At 41.3% G+C, this 24307-nt stretch overlaps 2 protein-coding genes across 6 annotated transcripts in view; both read left to right on the top strand.

Annotated features, from left to right (window-relative positions):
• LOC104930637 (pbx/knotted 1 homeobox 2) overlaps positions 1–11763 on the top strand; it is a 76767-nt gene extending 65004 nt beyond the window's left edge. For all 4 annotated transcript variants that reach the window (XM_027273641.1, XM_027273643.1, XM_027273642.1 and 1 more), the window contains 7 exons: positions 1780–1965; positions 2146–2281; positions 3415–3512; positions 8105–8224; positions 8370–8446; positions 9076–9254; positions 9578–11763. In XM_027273641.1, the coding sequence (XP_027129442.1) occupies positions 1780–1965; positions 2146–2281; positions 3415–3512; positions 8105–8224; positions 8370–8446; positions 9076–9254; positions 9578–9837 (1056 nt within the window). In that variant the 3' untranslated portion in view covers positions 9838–11763. The remainder of the gene's footprint in view (positions 1–1779; positions 1966–2145; positions 2282–3414; positions 3513–8104; positions 8225–8369; positions 8447–9075; positions 9255–9577) is intronic.
• A 2624-nt stretch (positions 11764–14387) lies between these two features.
• Positions 14388–20752, top strand: LOC104930636 (pannexin-3). Of its 2 annotated transcripts, XM_010745484.3 has the most exons (6): positions 14391–14615; positions 14924–15116; positions 17881–18023; positions 18374–18588; positions 19119–19870; positions 20324–20752. In XM_010745484.3, exons 2-6 carry the CDS (start codon positions 14933–14935, stop codon positions 20380–20382), a joined length of 1353 nt encoding a protein of 450 aa, XP_010743786.1. In that variant the 5' UTR covers positions 14391–14615; positions 14924–14932; the 3' UTR covers positions 20383–20752. The 2 variants fall into 2 exon arrangements, with proteins under 2 accessions (XP_019123370.1, XP_010743786.1); XM_019267825.2 differs by having other exon boundaries at positions 14388–14615; positions 19119–20752.
• The last annotated feature ends 3555 nt before the right edge of the window (positions 20753–24307 follow it).

The raw sequence follows: 24307 nt of genomic DNA, 5'->3' as shown, positions 1-24307 counted from the left end.
ACTGTATAATTATGCATTTTGAGTGAATATTTCCTCATTCTTTACTCGTTCCACTCCTGGAAATGGGAAACTATGTCGTACCCTTTGCTATCCAAGGAAGAATAATCATCCTGCAGAACAGTACTGAATGACAGGCATCTGAGGAGATTTAGAAGTGGATATACTCGATGAAAACTGAAAGGTATACTGTGCACTACACCACTGCTTCAGGCCATGTTTCACTGGAGATTCTTCATATCCCATGATGGTCTAAAAGCTGTCTTGAAGTGTGTGGGAAAAATACTTAAACACAATTTGCATGACAACAGTGAATTTAAAACTAATAACAATATATTAATATTTCTATTCACCCTTTTGTCAATTGGTATTGAAAGCTGAGTCTGTAAGCTTAAAGCTAAAACAACAAGAGGCGTCCAATGATTGGATTTTTTCGTGTTTTGTTTACTCACTATGGGGAAATTGCTTCCTTATTGAGTTCAAACATGAAAGGTCTGCTGTATAGTAATGACTGATTTATGGTCTTATTATTATTTTTTGGAGGAATGTTAATTCTTGACATTTGGGAACAGCTTGTAATATCTAACCCTAGAGGTATGCTCACTAGAGTTTTTAACTGCATACTATAAAAGTCTACATTCCCTGAAGAAGACCCTGAGATGATGTCGAAAGCTCCTAAAAGGTAGCAAGTCTACATTGGAGCTTAGAATATTTTGTCATTATGAGCAATAAAATCTAACATGCCCCTTCAAGCGCTACAGTAGATGTATATATTTAATCCACCTCACAGTCATGTTGCGATGAAAATAAGATATTTTATTTATTTAAATGTTGCAAACCGAGCCAACCCTATGGACAGACGGTGGAGACGCTTCAAGTTTGACCTCTCAGCCTTGCATATTACAGGCTGATCTGTTGATTTCAAGCTTCGGGAGAGTGAAGGATGAAAGGCTTACTCTATACTTCTATCTATGCATCTCTGGAATAAACATTAAACTTGGATGTGACTCCTTGCTCATTAATAAAAGAAATTGCTGCTTACTCGTCCTCTCATCACATCTCACCCCTTTAAAAACACCTCATCTCACTTTTTCATTGCTCACTTTTCCTCAAGCACCACCAGCCAGAGTGAAATGCCTTGACGGCTATTAAACGGATTATGAAGAAATTTGGTGCAGATATCCTCGGTTGCCAGAAGATGAATTCTTATTACTTTGATGATCCTCTGACTTTTCATCTAGCACTACCAGAAGATGAAAATTTCACTACTAATAATCTTATTATTCCTTTGGTTTCTGATCAAGTACCTAAACAAATCAGCCTCAGCTGTGCATTATGTACATTATGTGTTAGTACTAATTAGCAAATGTCAACACTGATCTAAGATGGTTACCATTGTAAAACTTTGTACTCATCAACATGTTAAGATTTCATTGTGAGCATTTATTGTGAACATGAACGGTTATTTCAGATTTACTGAAATGGGACTGAATGAGATACTTAACCACAGTCAGTGTATTAGCTATAGTAGTTTAGAGAGACAGACATAAGATCCAGCATGGAAACTAAGAAATACACTGATGTGGACGGGGGCAGTAGCAAAACATATTTTAATCACCTAAAGCATTAGTTAATCCATGATCCAAGTCCAAATAATACCATAACATCTTAATTTATTGACACAATAGCGGTATTTTTAAATAAAAACAACTGATAAATAGATTCAGTTTTGTACTGTGTTGTGAAGGTGACTTCTTTATGCTTTGTTTCCATTCCCTCCAGATGGTAAAAGCCATTCAGGTGTTACGGATCCACCTATTGGAGTTAGAGAAGGTCAATGAGCTCTGTAAAGATTTCTGCAACCGGTACATCACCTGCCTCAAGACCAAGATGCACAGCGACAACCTTCTCCGTAACGACCTCGGCGGACCCTATTCTCCATCACACACCAGTCTCAACATGCAGCAGGTCAGTCGAGAACTCTCTCTGGATCTGATAGTTCCTTGATAGTATCCCTCTCTGAGTAGCCAAGCTATACTTGTCATTTATCAGCAGGTAGAGTTTGCTGCTGGGAGTTTCTTTCAGTCACAAACAGTAGAGCTACCTCTTTACATTTGCTCACTAGTGTCTCTCTGTGATCCCCCCCAGGAACTAATTCAGACCTCCTCTCCATCCATGACCTCTGTCTCCAGCTCTGTTAACCCTTCAGGGATTGTGGTGCCTGCCGGGGGTCTGCAACAAGGCAATGTCGCCATGACTACAATCAACTCTCAAGTGGTATCGGGTAAGCATGCGTTTAAACACACAAACATCAAACAACCCAGACACGTACGCATACAATATTCATTTTTTGACTTGTGTGGTTTACTCGTGCAATATCACATTTAAAGGTTGTTTCAGTCACATTTTCTCCAGCTGAGGATCTCAAAAGCCAAAATGAAACTCTCGGATTTCAAGAAAGGACTCTAAGCTTTTATCTCGTCTCATTTAGATTACTACAATCCACTTTATTCATGTCTTAGCCACAAGACACCAAAGTCGCATATTCAAAATGCTGCTGTGTGACTCAAATGCACATTTTCTTTTCCATTCGAATTCATTCAGTGTAATACATTTTTATCACTTGTATTGTTTATTTATTAATATTCTTCTCCCGTATCTTACATTACTTCATTATTCTAGCTAATTTTATTTATTTTTTCCTCTGCTCTGTCTTTTAACTGTATTTCAGAAAAGTGACTGTTGCAATGAAATGACATTTGACAGATAAAAGAATGCCGTTGTCTTAACAGATTAGAACAAGCTGTTTGACACTTCAGGCATGGAACATTTAAAGTAGTTTACTACTACGTATGTCAAATCATCTTGCATATACATCATGTTGATCAATGGATCAATAATCCACATCGTCATCCTGCGATAAATCTTCAGATTTAAATGGTGTTATTTCAATGCACTCTTTCAGTATACACTGAATTTTGTGTATATGTGTATCAGAGTGCAATGATAGTATCCCTCATAGGGTGCTTGGCTGATGAGGTTCTTATAATGTCAAGCCTGTACAGTGAAATGTTAATCCTGCCCTCTGGAAATCCCTTTTAACCCAAAATAAATCAATCTCTGTGCCTTTGATCACTACACACTGAAGAGCTCAAACAGACTGTGATGAGAGCGTCTTGATCAAGACTAATTAAGCCCGCAGCAAAAACACACTCCACTCTTCTTTTTCTCTGGGTTAAAGGACATTAATGCACCTTGAATTTAATCATTTCGTCTCTTGTTTGCTGTTTTTTTTTTTTTTTTCCTTTGTTTGTTTGGCTGACAAGAAGTTAATAAGGCTCTGGTGGTATTTCAGGATGTGGCTGCCAGTAGCTGCTGAAGCCACTTGATACTCATGACGGCAAATTATCCCCTCAGGTGGGACCCTTTACCAGCCGGTTGCCATGGTGACATCGCAAGGGCAAGTGTTAACGCAGGCGCTGCCGCCGGGAACCATCCAGATCCAGAACTCACAGGTAAAAATGTCCGACCGATGATGCTTTGGTTGACACATTCACTCTCTCTCTGTGTACCTTCACCACCAATGTTCAATTTGTTATTATTAAAAGGGCGTCTTTACATCTCACAGAAACCCCCCCGGGCGTCTTTTCATTGTCTCTGTCTGAACACAGCCCCCCGCTGACAGACAAAATGGAAATAAAATCTGTTTATTACCATGATGTTCAGGTTTGACTGCAAATTGAAGTCATGTTAGGACACACACTACATTTATAGTGTAGATCAAATATTTTTGAGGACATGATTTACACACACGGAAGAAATACAGTTCAAAGGTAAAACACAACGTTCTCATTCATACCTTGGTACAAATTCAGTGTTTGTTAAGTACGGCACACGAATGTTTTACCGCCTTTCCATGAAAGGCTTTAAAACAATCACACACACGCGCCTGGAATTGGATTTTTTACACCATAAGCACACGTTTAAGTTTTAATTTTAATTTATTTATTTAATATGAATAGCTTCTGAAGTTGTTTTAGGATATTTGGGACATTTACTGTATCCCCTGTCTTTGATTGTTCGGGTGTTGTGGTGATGAATGAGCTGATTCTGCTCCACCCTGATTAGTTTCACCTGTGTCGAGTCGTCCTGCCTGGTTATTTTGTGTTTCCTTTGTTTCTTTGTCTGTTTCCTGTGTTTACCCACCACTGTTCCTGTTTTCTTTCTTATTTCTGGATTTTGTTTATTGAATTTTCATTTGAATTTTTGCCGGCACTTCCAGCTGCTTTTACTTTGTTTTGTGTTCCGTCCTTTACGATCTGGGTCTGCCCATGAACTCACCTGTGACAGAGCGCTGCTGTCAGTAGCTTAGTGAAGCTGGTCAGAGTCAATGTTTTACATTAGTTAGCTGCACTGCATGATGTAGGGCAAAACTAATGTTATTGACAGGAGCTACAGCAGGTTCCCCTGAAGTTGTGGTGTAGCTACTGTAAGGCAAACAGCAAAAGCAGAGAGCCACTATTTAACATCATGTGTTACACAGTCAATTTTCCTTTCACTCTGTTTTTATTTCTCTGAATGTTGAGTCGGAGTTTTGACAGTTTAATTACTTTGTCAAGCTCCACCACTAACATGTCATCACAGCTGAATAAAGAATCTAACCAGAACATGTTAAACCAGTTTGTGAAAGGACAGCCTAATTGTATCGTCCATTGTTTGTTGTCTTCATGTTTGTCAGGAAATCTGTTGGGAAGTCATTTCTGATTCTTAGCGAAGGAAGCAAGAGTAACGTGACCTGGATAATTGGTGCTGACTCCTTAAAAGACAGTCACAACACAGGCAAAACAAAAGAGCCACATGTGCAGAGCAGACAAAATATTTTTCATGAAAGTTAGCGGAACATGAAAACAAGAGCTCAGTTTCCAAGTAAACTGGTCGTTGGCAGGAGCTCCGGCATTGTCTTTGATTTAGCTCGTGTCATTGATGCAGCATGGGGAGTTGATAGAAGAGAATTAGTATCAGACATAAGGGAGAAAAAAATAAAGATTTTATTTCACATTTCAAGAATAAAGTTGAACAGAAGTTGGCATTTCAATATTAAAGTCTAAATTTTGAGATCTACTAGCATTAGTACGTGGACCAGAGGAGTTGACATTCTAATCCTTTTTATTTTATTCTCGAAATGCAAAATTTAAAAACAAAATGTTCCTCATCTGATTGATTTTCTTACGCTGAGCACTGATGCTGAAAGTAAATACAGAAGATTTTGACTTCATTCTTGAAATGCAAAGAAAAAACAATCTTCCTCCTCATTTTTTCTCTTAATGTCTGGCCCTGATACTCTTCCGTAGGAGTCTATGTGATGCTGGGATGAAAATTAACTTGTAACTAGTTTTTGGACCACAAAACTGCAATCCAAGTGGGTGGGTAATTAGAATTCAGAATTACAGATTCAATTTAATAATCTTGGTGTTTTTCTTGTTTTTAGACATTTCACACATATGCATGTCTCAGAAAAGCACCAGGCTAAGGTGGATCCAGACAAAGACTGGCCTTGACAGTCTCAACTGTTGCCTATAGATATAAATAAAACCCGGGAACAGGGGAGTTTGAACAGTGCTCCACGTACAGCCGTGGCAGTGGCCTGAAGAGCGGCTCACTTTCAGGCAGGTAATTCTGTGCTTGACAGTCAGAGGAGGGCCTCGGTGAATAGCCGTGACCTAGCTGAGGCAGAGTGTGCTACATGTGGGCTGGGAATTGAACACAGCCCCGTCGCTGCTTTAACGACAAGCCCCGAGTAATCACACTCTTGAGCTCGGTGCCGCCAATTAATTCAACCTCGCTTTCCCCCGGAACACACGCACTCCCAGGGCTGAGGGGGGGCGGGTAAGAGGAGGGTTATCCACGTGACACCCAGCTGCAACTGTAATGAGTCTTGTTTTGTGTGGGGAGTATGAGGAGGGACCTGAGTGTGTGTGTGTGTGTGTGTGTGTGTGTGTGTGCGTGTGTGCGTATTTATGGGCATTGTGTGTTTGTCCGTTATTTATCTCCAAGACAGCCTGGAATCTTTCCACTACTGTGCTCTGCATAAAATTAATCAATTTTATATTCTTTAGCAGACTTGTGTTTTTTATTTATTCATACATTTTGTCCTGCATGCTTATGCATATGAAATTTTCATACACGTTCTGCCCACTGAAGTATTTCAGCCATGACAAACGGACACGAGAAGGCTAAAAGTTGCTTGTACTGCTTGGTTTGATTTTGTCTGATATGATGTTACATATTTAGGAACATGCATCAGTATGTGATGTGATTCATCCCACACTGTGTAGTGTATGTTTTCATCGAGCTTATGAAGTATAGCTCTTTGCAGATAGTGTCAAGGAGGGTTTGGAAATGGTTGCTGTCGAGGGCCCATTGTGTTGCATATTATCTCCCTCAGAGCACACATACACTTTTCTACACGAGCACACACACACACACTGTGCTGTAGAGTAGACGTGGACACACACGTACACTTCCTGCACTCACCTGCATTTAACCTTTAACAGATACAACCCCAAACCTTTATCAAAACAAAATCATAACACAAATATTTAACGGTTTCCCACAGGGAGAGCAGCATTTCGTCCCTAAAATCCGTTCCAGGTGTGTCTGTGTGAATAGTTTTTACTACACACAAGAAATGTGGGTAGTTTTGCTAAAGTTTAGAAGGCGTCACATGAACTGGCATCAGAGAACAAGTCTGGTGATCTTCCATATTCTTCCTGCTGACAGCCCTGCGTGCAGAGGTGGCTGGCTGACCCTGAAATGGGTCCAACAATTTACTCACTGACCTAAATCCCTTGTATCACAATTAAAATGAATTCAAATGATACATAAATGCATTGCACACATTTCGGCTTGTGAAAACGTCTTTGTGTCTGACCAGTCTGCAGCTCACCTGGCGGTGTTATCTTTAACGGTTCCAGCTTTGCAGCTCGAATCTGATTTCAAAAACAGCAAAACAGTCTTGTATGTGTTTTGTGGAGCATGACGCCCGGGGACATTCAGGCCCAACTGACCCCAGCTGTGCTTACATGTGTCTGTGTGTAAAGGGGCATGTCATTTGTCTTAACAGTGGCTGCGTACAGTTGTTGACTGTGTTGTTCGAACACCACAACACATTGATTTCATGTCACTAAAAAGGAAGCTTGACAAAATATATTTAGTCTCTGTTGTACTTTGAATATAACATATAGATACATACAATGTATGTATCTATATACAATGTATGTATCTTGGACTGTTACAGCGTATTGGTGAGTATAGGTGGTCATAATATGTTCCCACAGTCAACTTCTAGTTATGTGTTTGAGTGCAGTCACAAAGCATTATGATGCATTATAACTCACTATGAATGCCCCCTAAACACACCACAGCTATTGAAATTCCTAGAAAGTGGTACTGCATTTTTCCACCTAAATGTCCTCACAAGAATAGTGGACTCTTAAGAGTCAGTCCTCACAAGCACGTCTTAGTTAGACCAAACACATGGGCGCTCACACACGCACACACACACACACACACACACACTGCAGGCTGTCAGAGACTGTCAATACTCTGAGAGCATCTTGTCCTTCAGCACTCACACTCCAAACAATAACATCTGATTAATGATTTCTCACTGAAGACAAAGACAGGCTTTGGTCAACACAAAGCGGAAACCAAGCCAGACGCAGTCACACTTTGTACCAGCTCCTCGCTGCTTCAGAACCAGACTGAGAAATCTAAAGTTTAAAAAAACCCGAAGGCTCGCCTGACCCTCCGCTCCTTAAACTCCTCATTCAAACACCAAACAGACTGCTGACCCTCTTATGTTTCCACATAGTCAAGAGTGCTGCTTCTTTATATTTTAAGTATCATTACTCAAATTCAGTTACCATGGTGACACTTGAGGAGGTGTTTCTGCCCTTGCCACTGAAAAAAAAAAAAAAAAAAAAAAGAATAGGTAATTGGTAGTCTCCCTTTGTTTCCGTGGCAACAATAACTAAGCCTTACCGTCCGCTCCTTTCTTTTCTTCCTTTCTCTTCCTTCCCCTCCTCCCTTGTGTTTATTGTAAAAGGTAAACGTGGACCTGTCGTCCCTGTTGGACAGCGAAGACAAGAAGTCCAAGAACAAGAGGGGCGTCCTGCCCAAGCACGCCACCAACATCATGCGCTCTTGGCTCTTTCAGCATCTCATGGTGAGGCAGAGAGGGTGCATGTGTGTGTGTGTGTGTACATTAGGTTTACTGAAGGTTTGCTGTTGACTCAGAGATTAGGACGTTTCAGTGTTCAGTGGTTTCAACATGAGAAGTCAAACACAACGAAATCTCTGTGTTCTTCCAGCACCCATACCCGACAGAAGACGAGAAGAGGCAGATCGCAGCACAGACAAATCTAACCCTTTTGCAAGTGAACAACTGGTAAGATGCTGTCCTCCTGCGTACATGTGAGACATCACTTCGTATTTTTTGTATAAATATGGAGTGGAGACTTTGCTTGAATTGAACTGTTCATGCTGGAGCCGATCAGCTGATTGCTGACATGGTGGCACCATCTATTGGTTGTGTGCATGAAGTACACCTGAGACCAAAGTGTGTCTCTGTTACTGACGTGCAATTGACTTTTATATTTTTGTTCTTGAGAACAGGAAATTAAAGAGATTTGAGTATACTCTAACATTTTTTATCTATCGATGTGCTACTGCATTGTATTTTTTCACATTTTCTTTGTATTTTCCTCTTGTAAATGTCCATCTTCCATATATAATGTTGTTTTGTATACTCTGGTTTGTTTAGAGATACATACAGCACATCACTTTTCAAAACCAGAAACATCCTCTAACACCACTCTGATGAGATTTGTTGAATCATTTGAAGCCCACACTGTTCTGGACCTCGCCATACGTTTGTTCTCAAAGTTACAAACTCTTCCCAACAATTCTTCTGATGTTCTTTTACTTTAAAGTTGATCTGTATCAGTAACTTTTTACCATAAGTTTATCTTTTCTAAAACGAAGCCTTTTTCGATTCCTCCTCGACCTCTCTCACAGGTTCATCAATGCTCGTCGGCGTATCCTCCAGCCTATGTTGGATGCCAGTAATCCAGACCCGGCTCCTAAAGCGAAGAAAATGAAGTCCCAGCACCGTCCGACTCAACGCTTCTGGCCCGACTCCATCGTGGCTGGAGTTCTCCAGTCACACAGATCTCAAACAGGAAACAACTCAGACAGTATGTCAGCAGTGACATTTCTCAAGAAGTAAAAAAACACAAACACACGACAGTTATTTTTCCAAGTTCCCAAATTGTAACTGTTATTTAAACACATGCCTGAAAGGTTAAGAGGTAAAATGTAATCTGTGGTGTTAAACTTTAACCACTAGGTGCCACTATTGACTTTTTTATTTTATGTGGGAAGATGTGAGTTGTAAGTTGGATCTTATGTATTTAAAGCTAGTTGCATATTGATAATTGGATGAAGATATGAGGGGAACAATTCGAATGGATTTACTCTTTCAGCTAACCCTTCCTCTGTTTCCTCTGCCTTTGTTCAGACCCGCTGAGTATGGATAGCCTCCAGTCGCTGTCGTCAGATTCAGCCACCCTGGCCATGCAGCAAGCCATGCTGGGAGCCGACGACTCCATGGATGGCACCGAGGAGGAGGACGAAGAGGAAGAGGAGGAGGAGGAAGAGGAAGGAATGGAGGAGGAAGAAGAGGATGAGGACGGAGAGGAGGAAAACGACAGGGGGAGGCAAATGTCCAATGTAGGAAGGAGAGATCTGAGCATGGAGCACAGAGAGGAACTGGAATAGTCGAGTAGAGGAACAAAAAACTATATAAACTTTGACCTCGGTTGTCCTCTCAGTGTGGCCTCATTCAAACTGAACTAGGACGACTCATATGCTAAGTGACTCTTGAGAGCATTTAAGGGCATATTAGGTTTTCTCCAAATTCATCAGAGACTCTTCTGCAGAGCCGCCGTGGAGTCTAATCAGACACAGTGACCGTCACGATCATGATTATAGAAGACGAATATTAGTTTAACGATAATTATGTGTTGTTTCATTTCAGTATAGTATGTTTTCATGCAGTGAGCTCTTGAAATATTTGGATAGTAGCACATTTTTTGGGGGATTCTCTGGTTATTCGTGGAAAGAAATGGCACAGGAATCAAAAAGGTTGAACGCATCACTGCCGGTTTTAAACTGAGGACGGTTAGAGCAACAGTTTAAAGCGGTAGCCGTGACATTTCGAGTCCGTTTTGAATTCAGGTTACAGTGACCTAATAAAAGGGAAATGAGAGAATGAGGGGCCTTGAGTAGTTGCACATACGTTAAGAAACTAACTTTGTTTGTGCGAAGAACAGCAAATGAACTGAATGTAATCTATCCAAATATTTTGGCACCGTGAAACGAGTTACAGAAAAAGGCTGTAGCTTTTTTTAACTGTTCATTTCATGTGTGAACTGAACGTACTCTCACTTTTCAACTGACAGTCTACACTTTATAGATACAGTTAACAGTGTCATTTCGCTTCCTAAAATAAGCGCGAGCAGCCAAGAGAAAGGAGCAGAAGAGAGAGGGGGGGAAAAAAGGTGTAAGGCTGTCCAAATATCTGCACAAGTGACTGTATACGTTGGCTGTTTGCTTCAACCGGTGGGACATCATTCGCGCCTTTTCAATGACTCATAGGTTCTCAGGTCGAACAACACTCGCATTCGGCATGTCGTTTTCCTCATGAGTGAAACACTCGACTCACTGCTGCAGCAAACCTTTTCAAGCATGACTTTTGAAACGATCTTAGTTTAATTTTTTCTTATCCCATGAGCAAAAAAAAAAAAGAAGAAGAAGAAGAAGAAGAAAAAAAAAAGCAACTGTAGTAAACCAGTGTATACGGACTGCACATATAGTATGTATATTAGATTTTTCATATGTTTGCATTCTGGTGTTAAAGGTTTGCATATTTATTCAGTTTTTATTTCGTGTGGCCTCAGAGGGTAGCTCAAGGAACAACATGACAACGGCAGTTGCTTCTGCATATACTGTAGATTTCACAAACTCTGGCTATTGCATTAGCTGGTGGCCGTGCACATACTTGACTTCAACCATCAACTCTTAGAAAAATAAATTGCTTGTGTATTTTTTTTGTGACCTTGGGCGATTCTGTCACAAAATAAAAAAGCCGCCACCACCACCACAAACTGTCTCACCCACATCTCGACATCGTGAGAGAAAACTCTCACACACAGACGACGGACAATGACTTTGGAGTTTCCACGAGACGGAGCCAATGTCATTTACTGACACACTTTTTTTCAAGGAAGAAGATAATTTTGAAGAAAATGAGAAAGAGATCCGGGGGAGGGAGGGGAAGAAAACAAACAAAAAAAAGAACTGCGTAGTAACGTCTCTTTCGATTTTATGTGAAGGGTTTTGAAGAAACTGTGAAACAATTTCAGCTCTGTTTTGTACGAGAACACACGAAAAATGGAGTCGCTCGTTTCTAATGTGAAGATGTCTAGAAAAAGAAAAAAAAACACGTTATATTGAATGTTCTGATTGTTCATCGTGAAGTTTGTTGCTCATTAATATTCTTTTCTCCGTTTACTTTTTTTTAAATTGATCTTCCAGAGCAAGTGACAGACAATAGGGAATATTTCTATTTCATTTGTACACTTTGTTGTCATAATCTATTGTGTTTCAATAGACCAATTTTAATAATTAAAACATGTAAAGGTACTGAGTTTGCCTTTGTGATAAATTCATATTCTGCGTGTGCTCAACAAAGCCAGGGCCATAAATTCCCAAACAGGAAGTCTGAGTCAGTTTGAGTCATGAGAACATTTAGAGCAAAACACTCGGCACTTAGCATGAGCATTGTTCCCCCGCTACACATATCTGAACCAGCATCACAATAGAGCGAGACTTATGTTTAAATGTGTGTGTGTGTGTGTGTGACACTTCCAAACCCTCCCAGGCCTCGCTTCATTGTAACATATTTTCAGATTACAGAGTTAGTAGTCTAAATATTGGCTTAACCTCCTCCATTTTCCCATCATGTATGTAGTCTCACACCCACTGGTTACTGCTCTGGTCTGTGATTTAACTTGCTGGGAGACACCCACCCAAAAAAGCTCTCCCACCTTTTTTCAGCCAGCTACCATAAAAGAACCCGAACCACAGGGCTTCAACTTCTCAAATGTGGATCTGTGTCCTCGGAGTAAATGGTAATCACTCCTGTGGGTGTTTGCTGCACGAGGCACATTGTGTTGTATTTACACAGCTTGTACCCTTGTGTGTAATTACATGGTTGCACTGCTTTCTGCACCCCCCCAAAAGAAAAGGTCCATCTTTAATTGCAGCAGAACTTATTAAATATCTGTCAGTGTCGAGCTCTGCTACTTTGCCAGGAGGAAAATACTGTATATAGATGTAGGCAACATGATGAGATGATTAGGTCCTTGATATTACCATGAGGAAGTAATGCACCAAAGTTCTCATGGAAATCATCCATATTTACACTAAATATAATGAAAAACTCGAGTATCACAACATGTCTTCTATAAATATTCTACCCAGGACTTTGTGTACAGCAGGTCAGAGGAGCGGATCAGCCGGTGGTCCTGTCTGAACACCACAGTTGGGGAGCAAGTGGTATAAAATGAAAATATAATAATCTATCCCATACAGCAGCTTAAGGTGGGCTTTCACTTATCATGGGACGGCGTTAGCCACAGCAGCAGAGCTGGTCATAAATCATTTACTGGTGTTTTTATTTATTTATTTATTAATGTATTTTTTTTAATACAGAGTCAGGTTGTTGCTGTATACTGTGGTTCACTTCAGGCCAGCAGGGTTCAGTGTTCAACAAACGCAATGCTTAATAATGCAAGAATGCTCTGCTAAAATAGTTTTTTACATGAATATGTTGGGTTAGAGGAATTTTCATTCATTCTTTATCCGTTCTACGCTCTCCACAGGTCTGCAGTCTATCACAGGGAAAAAACACACACTCCTTCATTGCAATGGGATCACTGTGTTGTTGTGTGGGTTTGTGAAAAAGAGGAAAATTATTGTTGTAACTTTCAAACTTCTAAATCCTGTCTTGTGGCGTTATAAAGTGTTGTGCGTCACTTGAGTATCAGATAAGCCTTCAAACTCATGGTTCTATCACTCAAACCGGATTTACTGAAGAATATTTCATCGTCCGAAAACAACAACTACCAACACAGATACTCACTGAACTACCTGCCCATGTTCAAACAGCAAGTAGCTAAAGAGGCAGATACTACCCACAGAAAATGGTAGAGACCAAAAACAGAGCTAAAAGGAGAGTGAATCACAAACATGACTCCATATAAATGTTGCTTTTTGTTAGTCATATTGATTTAAAAGGTAAAAACACATCAGTGTGGTTTTTACAGCTTGTTTCTTTTGCCCCCAAAAGGACAAACAGCTGTTATTGCACGTTTAAAGTTTCTTTAAATTCAGTCAACTAAAACTACTTGGTTAAATTCAGGGAACTATTGTGGTCATTGCTCAAGGTGACACTTTACAGGAGCTAAATCAAGCTGCTACCTGGTGTTTCTCCCTTTGTGTTACTATTCCTCCACTGCAGCTCAGCGAGAAGAACGACAACACAAAGAGAAAGTTTGGTACTAAAATAAGGATGCAGCGTGTGAAGCTTCACATTAGCTTCAGCTGTGAGTGTGGATTCTGTACCCTATCACTAACATTTGAATCCAGTTAAAAAGGGATCACGAGCTCGGATGGACAGTGGGAATAATTACAGTAATCCAACTGTTTTCTAACAGATTTGGTAAAATGTGAAACTGTCCTTTAAGGAATTCAGCAAACGAGCGACGCTGTTCTTCTCTGGTGGAAACAAACCATCTGCAAGACTGAACTCCTCTTGACAAATATGACGACATACGGCGGCTCTCATTGATTTCTCCCATCTCTTATATACAGATACATTTAACGGATCCCACGCAGTGACTAAGTGCTGAAATGTTTTTAGTTTTATTCCTGTTCTGCATATTTTCAGACTCTGAAACAGTTTAGAGGTCCACTCAATCAAAAATCTTTTTTTTTTTACACACCATTAGTTTTCCTTTCAAACACATGACCATCCTTGTTGCATGGTACAGTATCTCAGCTTGCAGTAGCTCTGAGGCTGAAGTGCAGTAAAAATAGTCTCAGAATGACAGAGTCTGAAAAAGCCACTGGCGATGGTTCACTTGTTTGAAGTGGGCCACTTCCACCATGCCTCGCTGTGTGGACAAACCAGACAAACACACACATATGTACAGTATACACACACACACACACACACAGCTGCATGGCTCAGTGCTGGGTACTGGAGGTCTGCTGCAGTCAGTGCCATCTGGGCGCCTACATGCTCCCAGATGTCCTCTCTGTAATTAGAGCCAGACCCAGCTCGGCCTGGTCCAGCCCAGATCCAACCTCTCATTTACAGAGGCCCTCCCTGAATACTTAAGGAGCTTTCCAACACAGCGCAGGCCTTTAGGGAAACTCTTTGGCTTTGCAAGCATATTTCTAATAGTATCACCAAAGCTGGAAGACTTCAGGTAAGTTCATTATGGCTTTTATACGCTGAGGACATTTCCTCGGAGTGATGTTAATTGCATTTCTGACTGAATCTCCTCCTAATTGGAAAAGCAATCTACTACTCACAGGGTTTTAATTGTATTACTGCGTATTTATCTTTCTGCCTTATTATATCACATGTTGTAAAGAATGACAGGGACGATAAGATACAGAAAGGAAAGCAGTGACGTGACAAAGGTCACGACTCCATTTTGTACTTACAGCACTGCGGACACACAGTATCTTGTCAAAAAAAAAAACCCCAACCCTTGTTGTTATCACTGCGTAGGCGTTCAAAATGTCCATCGCCCAGGCGGCGGCCAAGGCCATGCTATCTGATGCCCTCCTGCAGGAAGGCCCTGGGATAACCCGGATCAGCCACCTGGAGCTGGAGCTTCCTCTGGACAAGGTCATCAAATTTGTGTCTGTCGGCCTTCCTCTGATGCTCGTGTGCATGGCCTTCGCTCGCGAGGTCTCGCTGGGTGAGCAACTTTCTGTCTCTATCCTTTTTTTTTTAAACTATGTTAGGACATTTGTCCTGTATTCCACTTTCTTTTGCCCCTAATTATACCCTTTATTCCAGACTGCATGTTTTTTAGTCCGTGGTTGTGTTTTGGCTTTGTGGTCTTTTGTGTTTCAGCTGCACTTTTATATAGTGCCCTCTCCTCAGTAATGGTGTACTTTCTGTCCTTGTATTGCTTATTATCTACTTGCAAAACTGCATTTAGTTAAACTTGGGATGAGGAGTGATATCATACATACAAAAATCACACTTTTCACGGCCGAGGAAGTCTTCTTTTTCAGAGCTGAGTTAAACTGATGTGCTCTTTTCCAGCAGGTTTTTATTCTGGCACTCAGATACTCCTCATCCCTCAGAACGGAGGAAACTAAATATTAAGAGCAACAACAATGAGAGCTGTAATTACACAGTACATTCAACAAAATTAGAGTGTTGTGAAGCAAGAGGGAGAAAACACTTAAACAACACCTATCATAAAAGGAAGACATTAACTGCCGACTCTATTAAGACCTCCTCGCCGTAATAGATACCAGAAAAAGCAGTAATGATATGACAACACGGAATTACTGAAAACACCAAATCACAATTGGCTCCTTTCATTAGTTTGTTGACTGCTGCATTGTTTACTGCCAGACTTGAGGGAGAAAACATGTTTTGAATATAATTTTGTTTCCACACATGAAACATGCCCACAACCTGTCTGTCTCTCCACAGTAATTCAAACACAAAAAAAGCATAGCTGACTATCCAAAGTATACGTGGCAAGTCTGCAGCAGAAGTCTATTGCTGCTGCTGCGGAGGCTGACTCCCTTGACTTTGAACTAAACGTCGTCTCTTCAGAGCTGGTCTGCAATCAGCCCGGTGCTCCTGATGCTAATTGCCATGGGGGATGATTGAGAGCAGCATTCACTAACGCTGGCACGCTGTAATTACAAGGCGAACTTCTTCTGTGGCAGCTCCCCCCTATTTGAGTCAAATGAGAGGATATGTTGATTAACCAGAGGGGAAGGGAGGGGGGGCGCTCACAACATGATGTGGTACGGGGGTACGTGGCTCAACTGATGGATCTTGGCTGCCTATCTGCCGGGTTGTCAGTTTCACAACAGTGCTTGATTGCGCTGCTGTCTGGAGTCTGGTTTACTTGCACCTGGACTCTCAGCCAAGAATTCTTGTACAAAGTACAAATGTGGGGATGATCTGCCAGTGTTAATTGGGGAGTGGGAGGAGGAGATAGGAGCAGTGGCAAGAAATTTAGCTTCCCTCGATTTTGCCAAATGGCTCACAGGGGTGGTTGGGAGCTGAGGGGGGGTGGGAGAATATTTTACAAGATTTCATGAGAAGACACGGGCTGTTGTTTTGTATTTAGGGTAACTTGTCAATGCACGCGCCCACACATGCAAGTGGAAAAATAGATTTGCACAGTAAGCTGCAGGAGAAGATACAGTGGTGTCACTTAGTGTTATAACTACAGCACGCCCTGTAAGTTCAGCCTAAGCTCTCGTCATTACAGTGCTCAGAAGAATTTCAAACTGTTGGGAAACCCTAAATGCACAAGACAAGCCATGCAATTATCGTCTATAGGTAGTGAATCACATTTAAAAAATCTGGTTTTCTTTAATATTCATATGTTTGCACGACTGGAAGCAGATGATATGCTCAACTACAATGCCTGTCAATGTTTGTGAGGCCTATCTAATAATATTAGATAATCACGTCATTAAAAAATGGCCATAAAATGCACTGTGAATGTAGAGTGCTGTTGTTTTGAATAAATTATACTGTCTTCATGAGAATGGGCTAGTTTTGCCAGTACCATTTTTGCTTTACATGCAGTACGTGAAAGAATAATGTTAAAATCAACATGAGACACTAACTAACATAGGCTGCATGTTTAGTTTGAGGTTAGTGTCAGTCTAAAAACACAAGCTGTAACTTCTTCTTTATGTAAATACCTATTCAAGGTCACTATTAAAATGAATATACTCCATCAAAACCTCAGCTGCCATAATTATATTTTAGGTGTCACTATCAATATGTTAAAAATGTGGCTGATTAATTACACACACATACACGTATAATTGGAGCATGTAATGGTTGCCTGTAATGAGCTGGACTGGCAGTAAATTATAGGCAGTATGTTTCTACTTACAGAAAGCCGGACAGATTTGGAGGCTGCTTGTAAAAAAAAAAACAGAAGGCCCATGTTTCTGCTGTAAGGCTCAGAAATAGGTGGGCACGCCCTTAGTGCGTCCCCTCCCAAAGCTCTCTCTGTTTAAGGGTGGAGCGCCCTTTTGGAAATGATAGATGGGTGGGGAGCTTAGATTCAAGTGGTTGGACTACATGTGGTTATATCAAGGTGAAACTAAGTATAAGGTGGAGGAGACCCAGTTTTGAGACGGAGTCATAGAGGGTTTTTAAATGCCAGGTTGCCATTTGGAAACATATGATTTCTGCAGTGAAATTATGTGAAGAACTGAAAAGAAAAGGGCACGCCAGAGACTCATACGTATGTGTCTGTTAGTGGACCGGACCTCCAGTACAGTACAGTGTGTGTATGTGTGGGTTTCTGTGTGTTTGTATATGCGTGATGATATTTCTGTCTCACACACACAGTGCTTAGAGACAACTTCCAGGCACGTTGATAACGCAGGATCAAAAGAAGCTGCAGAAAGTAATTCCCCATATTAGCAGATAATGTTACACATCAACATTTGTTTATTCTGCAGGGCCTCAGATCAGCTGTTTCCCTCCCAGCAATTTCACCATCAAGCAGGCCGGCTACGTAGACACATACTGCTGGGACTCTCTCATGCATCATGAGTTTGACAGCCACGGAAACTTTGAGGAGCGCTCACTCTGGGTACACAAAGTAAGTCGAGAGATTCATTGAGAGATCAGGCTTGATGAATATGTAATCCCCATCTAGTGTGTTTGACAATGTTGACAACTGCTGTTTCTCTGTACTGTCACTTGCAAAACCTCAGTTGGAGATGTTTGTGTGCAGCTCTGAAATGAAGCAGATCACTCCTTTTTGTGGGTAGAACCATTTGCAAAGTATTCAGACCCAGATTGCAAAAAGTAATCCTAAACCAAGACCTATGCTTCACTTGTCATACTGGGTTGTGAGGCCATTAAATATGTGACTCATCTGCTTCTTTCAATGCCTTCCTGCCACATGTGTCTCATCTCTGACACCCTCTCCTCTCATCGTCCATCCAGATGTTTCCTTACTCTCTTCTGGCCATGGCGGTGTTGATGTACCTGCCGGCTCTGATCTGGCGCCAGCTCGTCATGCCCTCGCTGGCCTCGGATCTCCTTTTCATAATTGACGAACTGGACAAGTCATATAACCGCTCAATCCGACTGGCCCAGAGCATTTTGGATATGCGCCAGAACACTAAGAACCCCCTCACATTTCAGGCTGAACTGCAAAGGTAAGACACCAGCGACCGCCGGCTTGTAGCAGGAGTAGTTATCTCTCTTTATGTCTGTTTCAAATTAAATGTTTCCATATCCATGTTTATATTTTCAGTCCCCCAATCTTGTGAGTGTCGATTCGTCCCCAAACCAGAATACTCCTTGCTAAATTAAACTTTAATGATTCCCGTAGAGAAATTGGGTCACTGCGGCAGTAAATAATCTGCCAGTGAGAAATATTGCTCAAAGGTTACAGAAGTGATCTTGTGCTGTCATTTTAAATCCCTTAATAAACTGGAAAAATGTGCTTGGGATAAGTGAAGAGAGTGAAGAGTTATATTTTCCTCTCCTCCAGCAAGTACCATTGATACACCCTTGCACAAGGATATTCACCTCAGTAGAGGACTTGGTGTTTTGGTGGGCAGCTCCAAGTACCCAAAAGTAGAAGACTGTGGTTGGGTTGAGACACTCCCAGCTGGGAATATGTGTAGTGCATGAACATGAAGGAGAACACAATCCTGAGTTTCTTCTCCTTGTCCAATTTCAGGGCCAAGAAGAAGCGGTACTTTGAGTACCCTCTACTGGAGAGATACATGCAGTGCAAACAGAACTCATACTTCCTTGTTAGCATGCTTTTCTTGCGGGGCTTCCTCCTCCTGACCTTCATGACTGCTGCCTGTCTGTACCTGGCCTACTTCCACCTCTCTGCCTTCCTGCAGGACGAGTTCAGCTGCTTTGTCCGCACGGGCATGCTGCGGGATCAGAACTGGGTTCCTGAACTGGTTCAGTGTAAAATGATCGGCCAGTTGGTTTTTCAGGTGATAAGTGTGGCCAACGGTGCCATCTACGTCCTGCTGGCTCCTATCGTCCTCTTCAGCCTGATCCGGCTCTTTGTTTGGGACACCACCTTCATCTCTGTCTACGAGCTCCTCCCAGCCCTGGATGTTCTCAACAAGCGTAGGCTAGGCTGCCCATTGAATGACCTCAATGTCCTCCTGCTCTTCTTGCGCGCCAATGTAGCACACCTGAAGTCCTACGGGCAGGTGAGGGCATTGTGCTCGCTGGCACCACCACAGGTGGGCAACACTACTGCGGGAAAAGGCTTGCACGCAATGCTGACCCAAGAAGAGATAGAAGAGCGCGAAGAGGCTGCGATGGAGCTCTCCGAGGAGGTGGAGGAGGCCAAGGAGGAAGGGAAGCTCAGCTTAGTGGACATCATGACTATTCTGGGAGCGGCCCAGGGAAGAGTAGTAAACTGCAGCGAGAAGAGGCCTCTTGTGGAGCAGGATATGAGTCTTGGTACCGTAACACTTATCTACACACTCAAACGTATTCTGCTAGTGGCTATTTTCGTCTACATCATTTGGGATGTGCAGAAAATTATTAAGTGACCACCAGACTACAGACACAGGCTTTTAAAATGAAATAGCAAATGCTTTAGATATAAGGTAGCATAAGCAGTTCTCACTAACAGCCACGGCATACAGAACAAGGTCATATCCGAGTGGACCTGAGGAGGCAGTTTGAGAGACATATGCAGCTGTAGGCAGAAAATTCAAACAGCATTGTTTAGTCAGTTTTTTTTTCTCTCTTCATTGTGTTTGTATAATATAGCTTCTGTTCTTTCTTTCTGACACCAAACTAAACCGCCTATATTTCTAAAAGAGTTTTAAAAGCGTTGGCTAATGTAGAAGACAGAGATTTGTGGTGCTTCCTACTGTAGCTCTAACCGCCCTCTCTGTCTCTTCACAGAGCCAAACCACCAGGGGTACCATGAGTTGAAGGAGTCTGCACCATTTAGTCATTACTAGGCCTCCTACGGACTGAATCAATGTGATAACAAAGGGGGGGTTGGGGTACTCTCTACACTAGATTTTCAAGAGTACTATACCCACAAAGACTGTGGACTCCAATCAAAGGTTTCTGCTGTCTAAAGAAAAAAACTTCTTTTAGAATTACAGGGCAAATTGTTCTGAAAATGTCAATGGATTTGGATTTGTCAATTTTCAGCATCTGTGCGTCTATAGCTGCTGCAGACTGACATTTTGTCTCTTTTAGTCTGGTCCCATGTATTTTCTTTAAAGAGTCTGTGATGGCTAATAGTCAAAAGAGAGCGTGGAAGTGCAAGTGACGGTTGTGGTTATGGTGTGAAGTAGTATGAGAAAGGTATTGCCATATATACAGTTTTTTATTAAATATTTAAACTTTTTGATCCCCACTCAATAATCAAGACTGGATAGTCTAACAGTGGCATACTTGACAACTTTTATTTTAAAATTCTGCTTTAAAACGATGGCAGTGTGATAGAACCACCATGTTTTTTGAAGGATAAAGGATGTATGTGAATCAAGAGACAAAAAGACATTTTCAGTAGCAGCTACAGATTCCAGTATCAGTGCGTTTCTGTTCATGAGGTAAGGTATTGAATATTGTATTTGTTGTACTTTTTTTTTTTGTCTTTTTGCATTTATTGTTATTTACTTTATCAGCAAATGAAGTGTTGTCTTTCTGTGAATTCAAAAAGATTATCATATTTTATTCTATTGTATTGTATGTAATTCAAATAAATGAGGTTTGTATAATAACTCTGTCGTGTTTCTCCCACCCTCAATCATCCATCATTACGTGAAATCCCAGGAGGTTTTCTGCAATCGTATAATTTAAATGTAGGAAGTTTAATTCTCCACATACACGCTTCTAATTCAAAACACCAGAAAGTCAGACTGAATTATCCACTTAAGGACAGCACTTGTCTTTTTATAGTGCTTTTATTTTTAGAGCTGCAGGAGCTTGAGGAGTGCTGTTTCTGTGCACAGATGTCGATGATACTTGTCTACGGAAAGGTTGACACTGAATTGACAATATCCACTTATAACTTTTCAAAGTTTCAGCATTTCAGTACAGATTGTTCCTGCTCAAAGTGTTTGTGTGTTCATCTTTAACTGTGAATCGTGATACGGCAAGCAACAAATAGGTAGTAAACGTATGTCATCCACCTTTAGCTGTGTTCTCCAGAGCGACAAATAGCCAACTGAGGGAGGCCTCGCTGGACACAAATTAGAGACCCGCTGCCTTCTCTCACAAGAACCAGCCTCGGCGATAAATATAATGTAGCAAACTGTTCTGCCTGTGTCACCATGTGTGACTGTTCTACTGCTGTGCAGCAACAGTGAATTATCCACAGAATAAAGCATGCAATTATTTTGATATAGTGGAAGACACAAAGGCAGGCAAGTTGCCTAGTGCGTAATGGGGGCCATTTGTGTACAGCAGGAATGCAATGTGGATCTGAGGCATATAATGAACAAGTGCCCCCTTGTGAAGACCAATTACAAACGATGTGTGTGTGTGTCTTGAAGAAATTCAGCTCACTGCAAAAAATATATGCACTGCAATCACTGGCCATTTTTATAGTCAAGGTATTTTAAACTCTGCAATGTTCCATATACGGTATAATAATAGTTAGGTTGCCATGCTGACTCACTCTAAAACTCAAAAGATTATTTCATTGTTGTCATCAACAGTCATGCATGTCAACAGCCTCCATCTGGTGCAGAGCAAAATGAAAACAGGCAGATGGATGTGATAATGAATGCTCTCAAAAATGTATTATGAATAGGAGCAAACTTAACTCAGAGTTTAATACAAAGAAGTATCTGCTGTCTTATTGTTGTTGTCTTGGCTGCAACTGGCAAGCTCAGGCCACTTGAGGGCATCGTTGAGTCATGCTGAAACTAGACTCTCTGCATTGTCTTGATAGCTGCAATATATTAATTTAGGGCTGCATCACAAGTGGGGTCACCGCTGATATTTATAATTTCTGTAATCAAAACAAAAGAGAATGCAGTCTCATTCAAATCAGCCTTATCAGGCATTCACCAGGTCCAGACTCCTCTGCCAGAGTCTGTAAAAGCTTCTGTGCCACAGCCAATTTCCCAAAGTGTGAGGAGCTGGCGTTGCTGTGATTGGAGCACTGCCTTTTGGAATCAAGAAATTGCTGGCAGTCTTCACTGAGTTCAGCTATGTCAGGAGGCCGGACACCAACTACTGTTTGGACTCAGTGTTTCCCAAAATGTTGGGCATAATGCTCGCGCTTTAAATCGGGATTTGAGTGAGTGAAATGAGAGATCAAAGACGTCTTTAGCTCGCGCTACACTGTCATTCCGACCTGCCGTGATAATGGTGATGACTTCGACAATGCAAAGGAGATATCATCACATAACTCTCATGGATGCTGCACAGCAGCCTCTATGTGGGATCCAGGTGATTGAATTGAGTTTCTCAAGGAAACCTAAGAAGGCAAAATACCCATGCCAAATTCTTGTTAACTGTTATTGAGGAACAATAGAAAGCATCCTGACTGGAAACAAACTGGCACGGGATGTGCATGGCCTAGGATCAGAAGGCTAGAGCACATTTTATTGTATTTTCATCCTGTTAAACCACATGGATAATCTCTAATATTTTCATGCAAACATAGAAACAATTTGAAAGTTTGTGATTTCAGAAAGTAAGTGAAAGAAGAAGTTATCCTAAGCAAACAGAGGCTTTTTTCAGCAGTTTCTAAGGCAGCAGTGCATGGAACTCTAAATCACTTTGCAGAAACTGGATCAGTTGTATCCAAAGCACGGCCAGGCAGACCAAAAGTGACCACACCATCAGATGATCAATACATCAAGCTTAGTTCTCTGAGCGATAAGAAAAGCACCTTCATCGCAGAGATGCAAGACTCCAGTCAGCAGAAGTCCTCTCAAAAGAAGGCTGTCTCGTAGTGTTCTGTTTCTAAACCATTTCTCAGGAGGGGAAACAAGGCCAAACACTCCACAAACACATTTTTTAGTAAAAAAAAATAGTTGTGCTGATGATTTCAAGAGATGTATGGTAGTAAAAGAAGGGTGAATGTAAGAAGAGAGAATGGTATTGCAGTGTATAAACTCACAGTGAAACATAATGGTGGGGATATTCAGGTCTCAGTCTAGTTTATAGTAATGATTGGGCTGAACTTTGAACCTACATGTTAGAGGCTGATGAGAGAAGGTGGCTGTTGAGGGTTGCTTTGAGACTGACAACGCCATGCCATATAATTAGGACTAATGTATGAGGAAAATGATTTTGAGGTGATGATGGAGTGTGAACGGATGCTGAAATACAGATAGCTTTTACGAATCCCCCTGTTTTATCATTTAGATTGTTGAGGGTAAAAGAATCAAGGTCGGATGTCCACAGATCAGATTCTTGGATTTAAAGTGAGTCTGAAGTCATGACAACATGCAAAACAAGAGCTGATACTAAAGCGTTAAGCACAGTTGAGGTGACCTCCAGTTCATGACACAATTGATCTCCTGTAGCTTACCTCAGCCCCTTGTTCAGACGGCCACATAATGAAGACAGAACCTTAAATTAAAAGTGATCGCCACACTGAGCAAAAAAAAAACACACACACAGGCAGTTTTGTGTTTTTGCCGCAGTGATTAGAGGAGCCTTACAAAGCCATAGCTGCCTGTCAGGAAAAGATGTAATCACAGTGGGACTTAAATTAAAATTCCACAAAAGCTATTGGACATATTTCTAAAAACAATAAGTCAACCTAAAATATTTCCAACATTTGCCAAAAGTTAACTACAAAGATCAGTTTCAATAGATTCTAGTAATGTCTTTAATAATTTAAGCAGTCATTGCTTCAGTGCTTCTACAAAGTACCCTCAATAATATAGTGAGTCACTGTAGACTGTAGCT

Source organism: Larimichthys crocea, chromosome XXII (assembly GCF_000972845.2).
Source record: "Larimichthys crocea isolate SSNF chromosome XXII, L_crocea_2.0, whole genome shotgun sequence".
NCBI lineage: Eukaryota > Metazoa > Chordata > Actinopteri > Sciaenidae > Larimichthys > Larimichthys crocea.
Note: the sequence above shows the minus strand (reverse complement) of the source record. Positions and strands in the feature narration are given on the sequence as shown.

Excerpts from the sequence above, each read along its gene's own strand:
- LOC104930636 (XM_019267825.2), top strand. The coding sequence starts at position 14,933 with ATGTCCATCGCCCAGGCGGCGGCCAAGGCCATGCTATCTGATGCCCTC. Across the intron at positions 15,117-17,880 it reads CGCTCGCGAGGTCTCGCTGG|GGCCTCAGATCAGCTGTTTC; the intron begins GTGAGCAACTTT and ends TTTATTCTGCAG. Across the intron at positions 18,024-18,373 it reads GCTCACTCTGGGTACACAAA|ATGTTTCCTTACTCTCTTCT; the intron begins GTAAGTCGAGAG and ends TCGTCCATCCAG.